The sequence below is a fragment of the Theropithecus gelada genome, chromosome 5, assembly GCF_003255815.1.
Source record: "Theropithecus gelada isolate Dixy chromosome 5, Tgel_1.0, whole genome shotgun sequence".
NCBI classification, from domain to species: Eukaryota; Metazoa; Chordata; class Mammalia; order Primates; family Cercopithecidae; genus Theropithecus; species Theropithecus gelada.
The window spans coordinates 150,302,361-150,319,712 of record NC_037672.1 but is presented as its reverse complement, the minus strand read 5'-3'; the positions used below and the strand labels follow the sequence as shown (position 1 = coordinate 150,319,712).

The 17,352-nt window shown below is 41.0% G+C and overlaps 1 protein-coding gene across 2 annotated transcripts in view; it reads right to left on the bottom strand.

Moving 5' to 3' along the window:
• MND1 (meiotic nuclear divisions 1) overlaps positions 1–15,028 on the bottom strand; it is a 74,218-nt gene extending 59,190 nt beyond the window's left edge. For both annotated transcript variants that reach the window (XM_025385993.1, XM_025385994.1), the window contains exons 1-3: positions 14,931–15,028; positions 9,186–9,251; positions 1,471–1,528 (exon numbers count right to left, since the gene is read on the bottom strand). In XM_025385993.1, coding sequence (XP_025241778.1) covers positions 1,471–1,528; positions 9,186–9,251; positions 14,931–14,933 — 127 coding nt within the window. In that variant the 5' untranslated portion in view covers positions 14,934–15,028. The remainder of the gene's footprint in view (positions 1–1,470; positions 1,529–9,185; positions 9,252–14,930) is intronic.
• Between the last annotated feature and the right edge of the window lie 2,324 nt (positions 15,029–17,352).

The window sequence follows — 17,352 nt, the reverse complement described above, 5'->3', positions numbered from 1 at the left end:
TTCATTTGTATGTACATTCATAATAAAAGGTTTTTTCATTTTGAAACAACATAAGACACAGAAAAAATACATCAATGTGCATCTATAAAATATGCATGGTGGCTCATGCCTATAATCCCAGCACTTTGGGAGGCCGAGGCAGGTAGATCACTTGAGGTCAGGGGTTTGAGACCAGCCTGGCCAACATGGTGAATCCCCATCTCTACTAAAAATACAAAGGTTAGCTGGGCATGGTGGCAGGCACTTGTAATCCCAGCTACTTATGAGGCTGAAGCAGGAGAACTGCTTGAACCTGAGAGGCAGAGGTTGCAGCGTGCCAGGACTGCACCACTGCACTCCAGCCTGGATGACAGAGTAGATTCTGTCTCAAAAAAATAAATAAATAAATAAAATTAAAATAAAATGAAATATGCATGGCCAATATATGAGAAAAATGTTCAACCACATTAATAACTGAAGAAATAAAAAATAAAGCAATTAGACATGACTACCCAATTAAAAACACTAAAAAAATTAAGAATTCAAGGAAATGGGTACTCTCAGTATGGGTGGAGAAATGTGGCATTCTGTAGCTAAAACTTTAGATTTATACATATCTTTTTTTTTTTTTTTTTTTTAGACGGAGTCTTGCCCTGTCCCCAGGATGGAGTGCAGTGGTGCGATCTAGGTTCACTGCAAGCTCTGCCTCCCAGGTTCACGCCATTCTCCTGCCTCAGCCTCCTGAGTAGCTAGGACTACAGATGCCCGCCACCATGCCGGGCTAATTTTTTTATTATTTTTAGTGGAGACGGGGTTTCACCGCGTTAGGCAGGATGGTCTCAATCTCCTGACCCTGTGATCTGCCTGCCTTGGCCTCCCAGAGTGCTGGGATTACAGGCGTGAGCCACCGCGCCCAGCCTGATTTATACATATCTTTTATGGGGAAATTCCACCTTATAAATACAGCCAAACAAAACAATAATAGATACATAAAAGGATGCCTGTCAATACATTGTTTTCGATAGCAAAAAAACTGGAAACCAGTCTAATAACTGGATTTTTATTTTAAAGACAGGATTTTGCTATGTTGCCTAGCTGGCCTGAAGCGATCCTCCCGCTTCAGCCTCCAGAGTGGCTGGGACCTCAAGGTGTGTGTGCTACCACCCCGCTTATCAACTAGATTTTTAAAAGTATTTTTTATTGCAATGGGATGCTATACAATCATTTATGTTATAAAAGGATATTTAATGACAGGGATATATATTCAAAATGTAATACACAGGATGTATTATACAGAAAAATAAAGGACAACACGACAGTGGTTATCTTTGGATGGTAGGTAACTGGTGGTAATTTCTTTGTCTCTAGAAATTCAGGTTTTCCATAAAGTGAAAGACTGTTGCAGAAAAGATGACTTAATGAATATTAAGATATTTCCCAAAATATCCCAGTATATTTCCCAAAACATTCCAGTGTAATTTTGGTACTTACTAATGCCTTTCTCTTTGGGAGCAATCTTCTCCAAGTCTTTTAATTGAAACACATCTTTCTGTTTAAAAGGGTTTTAAAGAAAATGAAAAGCACATGTTTATTTTCTACTATGTATATTATCTTTTTAAAAAACTTTTATTATGGGTACATAATAGTTGTATACATTTACAGGGTATGTGTGATATTTTGATACAGGTATACAATGTGCTATGATCAAATTGTGGTAATTAGGGTATCCATCCCTTCAAACACTGATCATTTCTTTGTGTTAGGAACATTCCGATTCCACTTTTAGTATTTTAAAATATACAATATATTATTGTTAACTATAGTCACCCTATCGTGTTCTATTATATATTTATATATACATCATAATTTTATGTTCATGAAAAAATGTATTTAAAAAATTGGCCTGGAAATGAACAGTATAATAGAATCAAGCATTTTAGAGCTTATAAGAAACTCTTTGATTATCTCATTCAATACCCTCAATAGAACTTAAAATGAAGAGATTTTTGCATACATATACAATTCTTTTTTGTTTGAGACATGGTTTCACTCTATCACCTAGATGGGAGTGCAGTGGCATGATCATGGCTCACTGCAGCCTTGACCTCCAGGGCTCAAGCAATCCTCCCACTTCAGCCTCCTGAGGGAGAACATAAAGAACAATAAAGTTCTTGGAGATCAGAACATAAAGAACAATCTTCCCACTTAAGTATAAAAACTAGTTATAGGCCAGTCACAGTGTCTTCTGTCTGTAATCCCAGCATTTTGGGAGGACTGCTTGAGCCTAAGAGCTGGAGACTGGCCTGGGTAACATATTGAGACCACTCTCGCACCACATCTCTACAAAATCAAAAAATTAGCTGGGTGTAGTGGCGTGTGCCTGTAGTCCTAGATACGTGGGAGGCTGAGGTGGGAGAATCGCTTGAGCCTGGGAGGTTGAGGCTGCAGTAAGCTATGACTGTGCCACTATACTCCAGCCTGAGTATAGAGTGAGATTCTGTTTCAAAAAACAAAACAAAACAGAAACGGTATCAAAAAAACACCAACCTAGTTATACTGGATCACATGGTAACAGGAGCGAATTACCTTCTCTGACACTTTGATTTTAAGAAAACACAGACAGTGCTTTAACATGTATGACACTGTACAGATTTAGCAGTTCTAACTAAAAGCAAAACAGGCAACTGTCAGGTTTCGTGGAAGGGGTTTCGTGGAAGAGCTATACCTAAACAATAGGGAAATTATACAATTCATGGCTGCCTATCAATCATTCACATATACATGTTGCATGTCCACCATATGCAAAGGAAAACATTAAGGGAAGATATGCGTGTTGAATATTTAAATCTTACGACCAGAAAAAAAAAAAAAACCTGTCTAGAATATTATTTTCTACTGCTAATAAGCCTTGGTTGAAGTGGTGAAAAGAACTTGCATAACAAAAGTTAAATCATTTGAAAAAACTAAAGTATGTAGTAATTAGAACAGAAATATTGTGGATGGGCATGGTGGCTCACGCCCCTGTAATCCCAGCACTTTGGGAGGCTGAGGCGGGTGGATCGTTTGAGCTCAGGAGTTCGAGACCAGTATGGCCAATATGGCAAAACCCTGTTTCTACTAAACATACAAAAATTAGCTGGGCGTTATGGCGGGCACCCGAGTAATCCCAGGTACTCAGGAGGCTGAGGCACAAGAATCACTTGAACTTGGGAGGTGGAGGCTGCAGTAAGCCAAGATCACACCACTGCACTCCAGCCTGGGCAACAGAGAGAGACTCAGTCTCAAAACAAAACAACACCAAAAAAACCCAGAAATATTTTGATTATTGTTACGAAAAATTTGGGATACAGTTCTTCCAAAATAAACTTGAAAAGGCAACTGCACTTGGAAATTATACTTCATAAAAATTTAAAACTTCTGCTCATCCAAGGGCACTGGAAAGAAAATGAAATGACAAATACCAACTAGATTAAAATAACTGCAAAACATGTACCTGGAAAAGGCCTGGCACCCAGGATATACATATATAAAGAACTCCTTTGAAGTACATTTAAAAAAAAGAGTTGATGGAGAGATAAGAAGTAGATAGATGAATATATATGTGATAAAGCCAGAAGAATAAAATGCGAATGGTAGAATCTAGGTAGTAGGCATATGGGTATTCACTGAAAAACTCATCTTTGCTGTATGTTTGAAAATTTTCATAATAAAATGTTGAAAAAATTTCATCTCACTACACCTAAGAGTTAGTAAATTTAGGAAAATATTAAGTCATTGAACTTCGTGAGAGTATGAGATTAATTTTTGCACATTGAGGAATAAATTATTTAAACATAATACTTTAGAATCTCAGGGAACATGTAATACATTACTGACTTTAAGTCTTTAATGCATTAGAAAAATCAGTTAATCAAACCTCTTTGCAAATACTTTAAATTCCCTAGAAAAAGAACACGAACCATTGAGATATCTGCCTAAATGCAGTCACCAAGGAAGAGCTCCAGATGTACTGGCTGCCCCAGTGGGGCTGCTGTATAAACAAACAGGCTTGGAAAGAACTAGCCTCAGAACTCAGTGTGGTCACTGAAGTGGACAGAGCAAATGATCTCAAGTAAATCTCAGTTCTTAGACTCCCCGGCATTAAGCAGAGATAATGAAGAAGGGATGAAGACAATATAAAAAGAACTATGTGTAGGATACCATGGAAGACATATAATCCTAGATAATATTGTTCTTTTTTTTTCTTTCTTTTTTTATAATATTTCAAGTTCTAGGGTACATGTGCACAACATGCGGGTTTGTTACATATGTATGTATGTGCCATGTTGGTGTGCTGCACCCATTAACTCGTCATTTACATTAGGTATATCTCCTAAAGCTATCCCTCCCCCCTACCTCCTCCCCACATAGGCCCCAGTGTGTGATGTTCCCCTTCCTGTGTCCAAGTGATCTCATTGTTCAATTCCCACCTATGAGCGAGAACGTGCGGTATTTGGTTTTCTGTTCTTACGATAGTTTGCTGAGAATGATGGTTTCCAGCTGCATCCATGTCCCTACAAAGGACACAAACTCATCCTTTTTTATGGCTGCATAGTATTCCATGGTGTATATGTGCCACAATTTCTTAAACCAGTCTGTCACTGATGGACATTTGGGTTGATTCTAAGTGTTTGCTATTGTGAATAGTGCTGCAATAAACATACGTGTGCATATGTCTTTATAGCAGCATGACTTACAATCCTTTGGGTATATACCCAGTAATGGGATGGCTGGGTCAAACGGTATTTCTAGTTCTAGATCCTTGAGGAATTGCCACACTGTTTTCCACAATGGTTGAACTAATTTACAGTCCCACCAACAGTGTAAAAGTGTTCCTATTTCTCCACATCCTCTCCAGCACATGTTGTTTCCTGACTTTTTAATGATTGCCATTCTAACCGGTGTGAGATGGTATCTCATTGTGGTTTTGATTTGCATTTCTCTGATGGCGAGTGTTGATGAGCATTTTTTCATGTGTCTGTTGGCTGTATGAATGTCTTGTTTTGAGAAGTGTCTGTTCATATCCTTTGCCCACTTTTTGATAGGGTTGTTTTTTTCTTGTAAATTTGTTTGAGTTCTTTGTAGGTTCTGGGTATTAGCCCTTTGTCAGATGAGTAGATTGCAAAAATTTTCTCCCATTCTGTAGGTTGCCTGTTCACTCTGATGGTGGTTTCTTTTGCTGTGCAGAAGCTCTTTAGTTTAATGAGATCCCATTTGTCAATTTTGGCTTTTGTTGCTGTTGCTTTTGGTGTTTTAGACATGAAGTCCTTGCCCATGCCTATGTCCTGAATGGTATTACCCAGCTTTTCTTCTAGGGTTTTTATGCTTTTAGGTCTAATATTTAAGTCTCTATTCCATCTTGAATTAATTTTCATATAAGGAGTAAGGAAAGGATCCAGTTTCAGCTTTCTACTTATGGCTAGCCAATTTTCCCAGCACCATTTATTAAATAGGGAATCCTTTCCCCATTTCTTGTTTTTGTCAGATTTGTCAAAGATCAGATAGTTGTAGATGTGTGGTATTATTTCTGAGGGCTCTGTTCTGTTCCATTGGTCTCTGTCTCTGTTTTGGTACCAGTACCATGCTGTTTTGGTTACTGTAGCCTTGTAGCATAGTTTGAAGTCAGGTAGCATGATGCTTCCAGCTTTGTTCTCTTGGCTTAGGATTGTCTTGGCAATGGGGCTCTTTTTTGGTTCCATATGAACTTTAAAGCAGTTTTTTTCCAATTCTGTGAAGAAAGTCATTGGTAGCTTAGTGGGGATGGCATTGAATCTATAAATTACCTTGGGCAGTATGGCCATTTTCACAATATTGAGTCTTCCTATCCATGAGCATGGTATGTTCTTTCATTTGTTTGTGTCCTCTTTTATTTCATTGAGCAGTGGTTTGTAGTTCTCCTTGAAGATGTCCTTTACATCCCTTGTAAGTTGGATTCCTAGGTGTTTTATTCTCTTTGAAGCTATTGTGAATGGGAGTTCAATCATGATTTGGTTCTCTGTTTGTCTGTTACTGGTGTATAAGAATGCTTGTGATTTTTGCACATTGATTTTGTATCCTGAGACTTTGCTGAAGTTGCTTATCAGCTTAAGGAGATTTTGGGCTGAGACGATGAGGTTTTCTAAATATACAATCATGTCATCTGCAAACAGGGACAATTTGACTTCTTCTTTTCCTAACTAAATATGCTTTATTTCTTTCTCTTGCCTGACTGCCCTCGCCAGAACTTCCAACACTATGTTGAATAGGAGTGGTGAGAGAGGGCATCCCTGTCTTGTGCCAGTTTTCAAAGGGAATGCTTCCAGTTTTTGCCCATTCAGTATGATATTGGCTGTGGGTTTGTCACAAATAGCTCTTATTATTCTGAGATACGTTCCATCAATACCGAATTTATTCAGAGTTTTTAGCATGAAGGGCTGTTGAATTTTGTCAAAGGCCTTTTCTGCATCTATTGAGATAATCATGTGGTTTTTGTCTTTGGTTCTGTTTATATGCTGGATTACATTTATTGATTTGCATATGTTGAACCCTTTTTTTTTTTTTTTTTTTTTTTTTTTTTAAGACAAGGTCTCATTCTGTTACCTGGGCTAGAGTGCCTGAGTGACAGAGTGTGATCACGGCTCACTACCAACCTCAAACTCTTGGGCTCAACAGATCCTCCTGCCTTGGTCTCCCAAAATATTGGAATTACAGGTGTGAGCCGTGGCATCTGGCCCTAGATAACATTTCATAAAGCACTTATGACCTGGGCATTGTTTAATATATTATCTTATTTAATCCCCATACCAACACTGTGAGCTGGGTAAAATTATCATCTTCTTTGAGAGAAGAAGAAACAGACATAGAGAGGTCAAGAACCTTGCTTAAAGGTCACAAAGCTATTGAGTTAAACAGGTTCCAGATGCAAACTTTCAATTATTGAGCTACACTGTTCTCATGTTCTTCCTAAGTGCAACAGGCAAATAATTTATTACATTAGCAGCTCCAAAACACACATACACGCACGTATATATCCATCCATACATGATCATGTCTATGCCTCTTTTTCTCCATTTATATATTTATTTTAATTATCTGGGCATATGCATGGCCATTCCAGAGATCTGTGTGCCAATGGAAAGCTACTCATTTGTTTGCTGAAGTAATTTTTTAAAAAGCTCAGCACATTTATTGGTGGCCTATTTTGTGCCTCAAATAGTCCCTGACGGTTCTTACTCTCTCTCTGAGTTGTCATTATTACCAATGACTATGTTTTTAAAAGATTTCCAAAACCTTGCAGACAGCCCACTTATGATTAGAGGCAATATAGTATGTGCTGCTTCATTAGTTGATTTTCTAATTTGATTAAAAAGGTAGTATTTGTTCACTGTAGGTAACAAAGAGTGTAAAACAAAATCCACCTGTATCTTACCATTGTTAATATTTGTCATCATGCATTGTTTTTTATATTTTACATTTTCTACTTAACATTAAATTATAAGCATTTTCCCATGACATTAGTCTTGAAAAGGGGGCTGCTATTGACATCTAAAGAAAGTCAAATTCTGTAACAAATCCTTGAGTAGCCATATTTGATTTTGTTGGAATTTTTACTTGCCAATTGCAACAATGAAATTAGAATCCAGATTCCTGAATCTGAATTCCAGAATCCATGCTTTTCACTCTGCACCATTATTGTTGATTTGCTTTGAGATGTTGAAGCAAATCGAATATTTATCTACTTTTGACATCAGTCTGGATCCTGGATATACCATATCCCATTCAGGAGAGAACAAATTAACTGGCCTCCATTACCTTTGCCAAATCTCTTATACTTTTCAATTCCATCAAAAAACTGATAGACTAAATAAATGAGCAGCAACTGATTAGGCTATAATGAAAAAAAGAAACAGGAATATATGAAATGAATCAATCAGTACAATTAATTCCCAGCTTTATGGAAAACCTCACTAATGACTAACTTCCTTAAACTGCTGATCCTCAGAGTTTTTCATGTTTTGGTGTTACTGAGGACAAGGTTTAAAATTTTTCAGTTAGAAACTGTCACTTTTTATATTTGAGATAATTAACAATATTGTAAAATGACAAAATAATTTCCCCAACACTCTCCTCAGCTTTCTACTGTCTTGCAGGAATTAAACCTACTTTTCTTGCTGAGACCATAGGAAAAATATTTCAACTCAGCAGAATAATTGCCGTAATTTTCATATAGAGACTTCACCAATTTATCTTCCTAAACATATCATCATCATCATAATATGATATCCTGTTCTGAACTGCCAATGACTTTTAAGAATAAGATTATACTTAGTGGGCAAATCCCCAGTGTATTTTGCTTTTTTTTTTTTTTTTACTAAGAATCTGCCTTAAAGTGAAAAGGGATTTTATCACGTTAATATTCAATTTTACCACTTTTTCCCATCTTCACATTTGTATATGATGAAAATAGCCAACGAGGCTATGCAGGTCCTGCCAAGCCATATCATATGGCTTGAAGTTAGTGTTGTTTTAGGTGAAAGATTTATGTGGCCTTTAACCTGAAGACAAAGAAAAGCTTTCCAGTAACAGGGTAAAGCCATGAGACAGGAGGCTCTAGAGCCAGGTACCTGGGTTTGAACTCTGGCTCTGTCACTTAGGAGATGAAACTTTAAACATATTTCGTGTTGGTGGCAGGTACAAATATCTGGAATAAATTAAGGAGGCCTGTGTACCATCAACTATGTGTTACACATTAGACAGACTTAAAATCCAAAGACTACTAGTATTTGGTACTCCCTCTGAAATCAAATGATTCTTCCTGGTTTGAATCCTGGAACTATGGCTTCTATTGTTTGAGATCCAGGACTGGTTGGCACCTAGGCAGCACTCAGGAGATGTGGGCTTTCGTCATTATTATTTTTCAGGCAGAAAGGGGAGACAATCAAATATATGCATCAGAAGATTCTGGTGCCAGTATACAGCACTGCTTGGGTGAAAGAGACTCTACCAATAGTGGGATATGTTTTTTTCAACTCCATAACTCACAGGAGCCACAAATATTTGCAGAATCTTACCCATTCTTCAAGAAATTGATCAGTATTGATGTCTTACAAAGAAGAGCAGTTAACATTGGATGACATATACTTAAGATGAAAATTACACAAAATTATGTGTTAAAAAAAATGACTTACTGTTTCAAAAAATATTTCCATCATGCGAGTTCTCTTTTCTTCTGCACTCAGTCCTTTTTTCTTTGACTAAAGCACAAAAATTAAAAAGTAAACAATGCTTTTAAACACATTTTGAAAACAGCTAGATTTGCAACATTATTTGAAATTTTATGCATGGTCTTATCTGATACCAACAGGTCTGATGCTCTCAAAGTCAGACCTAAAGACTCATTTTAATTACTATCTGCCAACCACTGTGCTAGGTGCTGCCAAGGTAGTAACTATAAATTGAGATAGAGCCTGGCATTTCGTAGAAATTCAGTATTTATAAAGTGAACCAATGATAAGCCACTGTATTGACCTTCCAAAGGCTTACAATCTCTCCAGAAAATAGATATATGTAATTATTTACAGCTAATGAACAGCTACATGCGCCAATTGCTACATAAATACCCAGAACAGAATGAATTCCACTATGCAGAGGAAGAAGGGTTACCTAAGAAGGACAGAGATTAAAAGGATTTTGGCAAATTGAGAAATGGTGAGAAGCACATCTTGGGGAGACCACACACAGGCACAATGTTATGGAAGTACATGGAATTCTCCAGAAGGATAAGCCGTGGGGGATAATTATTGTATGAAGTATGTATGGGGAGTGGCAGATGGGATGAGAAAGGTGTGGGGTCAGGTTATGAAAAGCTGACTGTCCAGCTGAGAGTGGACTTCATTCTAGACAATGAGGAGCTGCTGAGTAATTTCTAAAGCAGACTAGTGGCAAGATTAGAGTTGCATTTTAGTAAGTTAATTATAGCAGCAATGTGGACGACAAGAGGGAAGGAGGAAAGACCTATCCAAGTAGAAAATGGAAGCCTACTCAGGTTATTCTTCTGTAATACCCTTTAGCCAATTTGAAATTAAGACAATATGTAGCTGAAATATATGTTAATAATAAATTTTACAGGATGTTGTATATAGAATATATAAAGCTAAATCCCAAGTTAGAAGAGAAAGGAGCCAAATTTCCTCCAACCCAAAGGTTTACAGGAAAAAAAAAGAGTGAGCACTATCACCTCCAGTTCTCTAATAAAAAATTCCACACTAATATTTCTTATGTGATCTGCATCCTTCTCAAACATTGTAGGGGATTATAAAGGAATATAAATTGTTTGCTTAAACAGCAGACATAAAACCACAGTTAAAGACTGCCCCACCCAACCAAAAACATCATCAGAAAATGTGAGTTTACATAAGTGAAGACAATGATTTGGAATTGCCATTCTGGCTACACACTAGAGTGAGTGAGTCTTAATTCTTGTAAAACCTAGAAACCCACTAACTTGGCTGGGCGGTGGCTCACACCTGTAATCCCAGCACTTTGGGAGGCTTAGGCTGGAGGATCACTTGAGGCCAGGAGTTTGAGACCAGCCTGGGCAACAAAGCAAAACACTGTCTCAAAACAAAACGAAACAAAAAAAAGCCCCCCCCCCCAAAAAACAAAAACAAAAACAAAAAAAAAACAAAACCGGTGCACTAACTCATTCCCACAGGAAAAAAATGATCAGGTATTTCTTGATGAGTAATATGGGTAAATAAATAGCTTAAAGTTTATATTTTTCTCTTCTTCCTCAGTCCACTCTCAAACACTGTTTTGCTGCAGGGTTTGGCTACTGACCCCATCTCCTAATATCTTATCTTTGATCTCATCTGCTTTCATGGTTTTAATTAACACTCACGCTGAGATCTCATATCTTTACATTCACCCCTGGGTGTGCTCCTGAGCTTCAGTCTCATGCATCTACCCGCCTGCTGGACAAAATTCAACTCTGTCTAAACTCAACTCTTCCTCTCTCATACCTACTCCCCACAAACTTGCTATTCTAGACCTTGAGTCTCAGATACTACCTCGTGACCCAAGCCAGAGGCCTGACAGTCATCCTAGGTACCTTCACCTCTCTTATCTCACATCCAACCAATCACCAAGTTCTGCCAGTTTCAGCATTTAATTACTTCTCTTATCTGTCCTGTCTGTTCTATCTCTACTACCACTGCCTCATTCAGGCCTTCATCATCTGTCTCCTGCAATATATCTCCAGTCCCCTAACCACACTTTGACTCACCCTCCATGTTCACATTCTGTGCTGGGAAAACATAAATATGACCATGTCCCTCCCTTGCTCAAAACCCTCCAGTGGCTCCCAGACATCCAGGCGTATCTGAGTACCCCAGTATGATATACAAAGCCCTTTATCACCTAACCCCAGGCTACCTTTTACAGCCTCTTCCACCACACCCCACCTCAAATTTTGCCATTAACAGAATGGAAACCTAAGCTACTTGAGTTGTAACACAAAAACTACTTGCAATTATCTACTCAAAGAATGCTCTCATTTCCGTCCTTAAAAAAAATGTTGTTCCTCCACCTAGAACACCCTCACCTCTCACCTACTCAAAACTCCAAAACATCTCCCAAGGCTTAATTTAGGCGCTATCCCTCCAGAACTTCCCTGAGTTCACAGGCTAAGCATGTATTCCCAGAACACACCTTCGTCAAATCACTTACTACATTGAAAAGATGTTTACTTGTCTCTCCCAGCACACTGAAAAACTTCTTCAGAACATGAACTGCCTTTGCCTTTCCAGGGCTTAGTGCCAAGTTAGAAAGGGGAGACATAAAGCTTTTAATTTTAGGACCATGTATCTAAAGCCCCCAACTCTAAACTTTGAGGCTGCTCAGGCTCCTAAGTCCTCCAACACCTACCATACTCCCATAGATATAACGGGTGAATTAATCATAGTGAATTCAGTGACACCACGTATTGCCTAGCTTGGAGAGATAAATCAGAGAAATCTCAGGTAGGCAAACTCCAGGAACCCATACAGACCTGCTCACTAAACCTAGGGCTGAGAGCCAGGGTCCGGGACTGCTCTATCTGCCTGCCTTCATTCTTGCCTCTGCAGTATCTGATAAATCAAGCATGAAATTCGTAACAGTTAGAAGACTCCTTCAACATATTTTTCTAGTCCAACAGGTCCTAAACTGCCATACATTAGAATCAGCTCAGGAGTTTTTTAAAAATACTGATGCCCAGGCTCACGTCGAATGAATGGAATCAAAATCTCTGGAATGGGACCTGGGCAACATATTTTTAAAATCCTCCAATATATTTTTAAAATCCTCTCCAACATATTTTTTAATTGTGGCAGGGTTGAGAACCCTACTTTTGTCAGCCCAGAATCTGAAGGCCATGTCAAGGGCGCTGCAGGGCAGTGGGAATCCCTTAAGAACTTCAGTCTGTGGCTGCATTAGCAGAAAGCAGATCCCGAAGTGTTAGGAAAGATCCTAACATTTTGATATTCTAAACAGCTCCTTGCACTGCACAAGAATCTGCCCCCCAGAGGCAGGCAATGAGGAGAATCTAGTGTCCTGATTTTAGGAAAGTTTTAGGAAAGCTCTCAACACTCAGCTCAGCAGCTATGGAAGTTACTCAGGAAATGTGGATGAGCTCTATCATCCATTTCCATTGTTTTCAGCCTGATTTATTCATCAGTCTTTTTTATGACTAGAAATAATTTCCATTATTAACCACAGTAGGAGTATCATACCCAGAATTAAAATAACTAATGTAAAAAGATGCCATATTGGCCGGGCGCGGTGGCTCAAGCCTGTAATCCCAGCACTTTGGGAGGCCGAGATGGGCGGATCACGAGGTCAGGAGATCGAGACCATCCTGGCTAACACGGTGAAACCCCGTCTCTACTAAGAAATACAAAAACTAGCCGGGCGAGGTGGCGGGCGCCTGTAGTCCCAGCTACTCGGGAGGCTGAGGCAGGAGAATGGCGTAAACCCGGGAGGCGGAGCTTGCAGTGAGCTGAGATCCGGCCACTGCACTCCAACCTGGGCGACAACGCGAGACTCCGTCTCAAAAAAAAAAAAAAAAAAAAAAAAAAAAGATGCCATATTAATACTCATATTTAGAAACTTCTCAAAAAAAATCAATGAGGATGTATTTAATATTTAATTAAGACTGGGAAAAACCTGATAGTGTAAGTTGGCGATGCATTCAAATTAGTAGTAAGTCAGGAGACTCAAAATCTGACTCAAGGACTGTGAAGCTTTCTGGAAGTATTTTAAACCACTTTAAAAATCATGTTATCTGAGGAACCTTCTCAATTAGAAGTTATGGAATTCCTACAGCCAGCCCTACTCATCAATTACAATAAAATTATGAAGAATTATTAAGTAGATGTCACTGCTGCTCTCAGAGTTCAGCACTGCACTTCTCCAATTTCAAAAATTGCCTGAACTCTATTTACTTAGGCTGCCTAACCAAATGAAAAGTTTCTAATTCATAATCAATCAAAAGTTTACCTTTGACCAACACTAAACTTATTTCCTGATCACATATTAAAAAATAGGAAGTCCGCATCTTATCAAAAGTTTTAATTTTTTAAAAGGATTCTCTATTATCAGAGGTAAGCTTCTGAAGAGTTAACACATTTAGTATTAGAAGGTGATTCGTGTATAAAGAGAGAGAGATTAGGTAAAAGGACAAAGCGCGTTTGAGCTGCACAGTTCTCCAAGTCAGTTATACGAGGTCAGCAACCCTGCAGAGAAAATTGGTAACACTGAAGGGCACTGCTAACAGTTTTAACTGTAGTCCTGTTTGGCTTCTTAGAGCACTTTACGCCCAGGTGGCTGGGTTGTTAGTTTAACCACAAAGAAGCCGTTATCATTTATAACTACATCTGGACAAGTATCTTCAAATAAATAGCATAGAACTAGATCCTGGTGTCCCACCCCGCCCCCTTTAGCTCGGCAACATTTAACGGCCACTTAAGTAAATGAAGATATTAAAATCTTAGATCCATTTAACTAGATGTTGATTCTTCGCCAACTGAAGCAGAAAAAACGGCATGAAACTTTGAAGGTTTATGAAAATGATTTGATAGGCAGAAAGACCTTAAGCTCACAAAGCCGATCTGGAATCTTACCAGGACTTAACCGATCATGACAGGCGAGGAAGCCTTATTCAGTGCAGAGGGTCCTTAAAAAAGCATCAGCGCCCTACACAACCAGCAGCGCCCGGCACAGGAGCAGCGACTCCTGCCCTTTGGCAGAAACCGGGGCATTTTCACAGAAATCGACTAATTGGCACAAAGTGAAGATCCGTTAGGTAACTCGAAACTGAGAAGTTCTGGAATGTGCTCTACGTATTACAATACAGAAAACCACTCAATGGTGACAAACCAAGAGGGCGCTTTGGGATCAAGACGTTCGCTTCCCGCAGTCCCTCCCGCCCACTTGCGCTTTCTCTCCCCGTTCTTAATGGGGGGCTACACCACGCGTGGCCAAGGCTGGAGGCGTAGGGAGCCCAGGCTCTCAAGGGATTCGTGGTCTTTTAGATAAATCGGGGTTGGTGAGGTTCTCGAGTCACGTTCGCGAACGCTTCCCGCGTTCTAACTTAACCCGCCCGAATGGGCCCTGGGGACAGACGCCGGGTGCAGCCAGCCGGAAGGCCGCGGACGCCCCCCCGCCTCGGAACTCCGGACGGGAGCGGCGGGGAACGACGCAGAGGGCGGAATGGCCGCGGCGGGGCCGGGCAGGGCCGGGCCTGGCCTCTCCACTGGGAGGCCGAGAGCCGGGCGACCGCTCCCGCGGCCCGGCATGGCGGTCAACGCCAGGCCGGGATCCACACGCCAACGAGGGGCGGCGAAGCCCACACACTAGGGAGGAAGAAGACGCGGGACCATAGCCTCAGTCCTTACCATGGCGCGGGCGCCGGGGCTTCCCGCTGGCTGGGCCTGCGCGTTGGGCGAGGGGCGAGGGGCGAGGGGCGGGGAAGACCAGGGAGCGTTTGATTTTGGCGCCGCCGACACCGCGGGGGCGGAGCAGCGAGACCGAGAAGGTGGGGGAGGAGGCCGGTCCTCGGACGCGCGGCCCGCAGCGACCCCTAGCGGTCCATCAGAACAGCCGGCGGGGGAAGGGGCGCAGGTGTGGGGCCGGGGCTGGGGGAGCTTGTCCGCGTCTCACCCGACCGATTACAGAGCTGCCTCCGTCTCCTCGGTATTCTGTGAATGTGACTTTTTTTTTTTTTTAAAGGACATCTTGCCTTTGCCTTTACTGCGTTTTCTTGGCGCCGCAGAAATCTGGCCTAAGTTTGGATTTAAAAAATAAAGGCGTTTTAGGCTGCTGAGGAAGTAAGTAAACGCTTCCTCCATCCTTGCGGATTTGTCTTGTCTGGGGCTGACTAGATTCCTTTCTTCTAATCTGTCTTCTAATCTGACCTCTCATCTTCTCCCGCAGCCGCTACCCACTGCTTTCCAGCTTTTCAAATCCTGTATATGTCTGTTTTTCCCTTAGGTTTTAAAAAAGAAGGAAACAGCCGGGCGCGGTGGCTCAAGCCTGTAATCCCAGCACTTTGGGAGGCCGAGGCGGGTGGATCACGAGGTCAGGAGATCGAGACTATCCTGGCTAACATGGTGAAACCCCGTCTCTACTAAAAATACAAAAAACTAGCCGGGCGTGGTGGTGGGCGCCTGTAGTCTCAGCTACTTGGGAGGCTGAGGCGGGAGAATGGCGTAAACCCGGGAGGCGGAGCTTGCAGTGAGGAGATCACGCCACTGCACTCCAGCCTGGGAGACACAGCGAGACTCCGTCTCAAAAAAAAAAAAAAAAAAAAAAGAAGGAAACAACGGAATGAATTTCGAATCAAAATGGTCAAAAATACGCTACTTCATGGCTTGAGAATAGATGCAGATTCAGAGCAAAAACTCAGGCCCCTGAAAGTGCTGAAAACATTTCACTGAGAATTCAATTATTTTCAAAATTATTATATGGTGTTTTGAACCAGTTTTAGGTGTAAGAAGGACGGCCCGGCGCAGTGGCTCACACCTGTAATCCCAGCACTTTGGGAGGCAGAGGCGGGCAGATCACTTGAGGTCAGGAGTTTGAGACCAGCGTGGCCAACATGGTGAAATCCCATCTGTAATAAAAATACAAAAATTAGCCAGGCATGGTGGCGGGCGCCTGTAATCCCAGCTACTCGGGAGACTGAGGCAGGAGAATCGCTCACTGCAACCAGGAGGCAGAGAATGCAGTGAGCCAAGACCGCACCACTGCACTCCAGCCTGGGTGACAGAGTGAGACTCTATCACACACACACACGGACACACACACTATAGTAAGTCGTGTAGATACTGTTAAGAATAGCATCTAAAATCAGAATTTACGGCCCCTGTTGCTTCTGCTGGAGGCAGAGGAAGGGCTACATTGAATTGCAGAGTTCCATTAATTTGGTTTTTCCTGTAAGAGCTATACCATGTAATTGATGATACATAAGGTAATTTTAAAATGATAAATGAGTACATTAAGTAACTACAGTAATAGTATATAAATTTGTGCTATTTGGGGAAAGCCTTGTCTTAATTGGCTCTCAGGCTTGTTGCAGGTGAGTGGTGACTATCTGAGGCCAGTGGCGCTGGGGTAAAAAAACTTACCAAGACAGTTGTAGGTAAAGAAAGGCAGAATCCTTAGAGAAAGTATGAAAATACGTTGCAAGGGAGCAATGGGCAGAATCAGCAGAAAAGTAGCTGATTGCAAGGAAACAGAGGCTTGCTGGCAATTTTATAGAATAGTGCTTATGCTGTATACGGAAGACGGCTTTGTGCAGTACTGATGTTACAGTCCCAGGTTTTCCTTAGCCCCTGCCTCTGAAGCGACACAATGCAAAAGCCTGCCCTGGGACAGTAACAAATTGACCCAAACAGGTCTTATCTTGGGAAAAATGAGTGCTAAATGGATATAAAAAAGCATTGGTCACTTAAGCTGCATCTGTATCCTAAGTGTCACTGAGAGCTGCTGTGACAGTTCTCTGAGATTCCTGGTGTGCACTGCAGTCTTGATCAACCAAACCTGGGAATGACCACCACCAAGGAAAGGAGACACATTCTACTGCCTCTCGTTCCTTTGCCTTTTCAGTACAAATATCTCAAATTTCAGATAACCTTCTGATGCCCCTTCCTTGACATTCTGAAAAGTATGGCTTATAGTAGCAGCTTATTTATTTAGAGTTGGAGTTTCGCTCTTTTGCCCAGCCTGGAGTGAAGTGGTATAATCTTGGCTCACTGCAACCTCCGACCCCCAGGTTCAAGCGATTCTCCTGCCTCAGCCTCCTGAGTAGCTGGGATT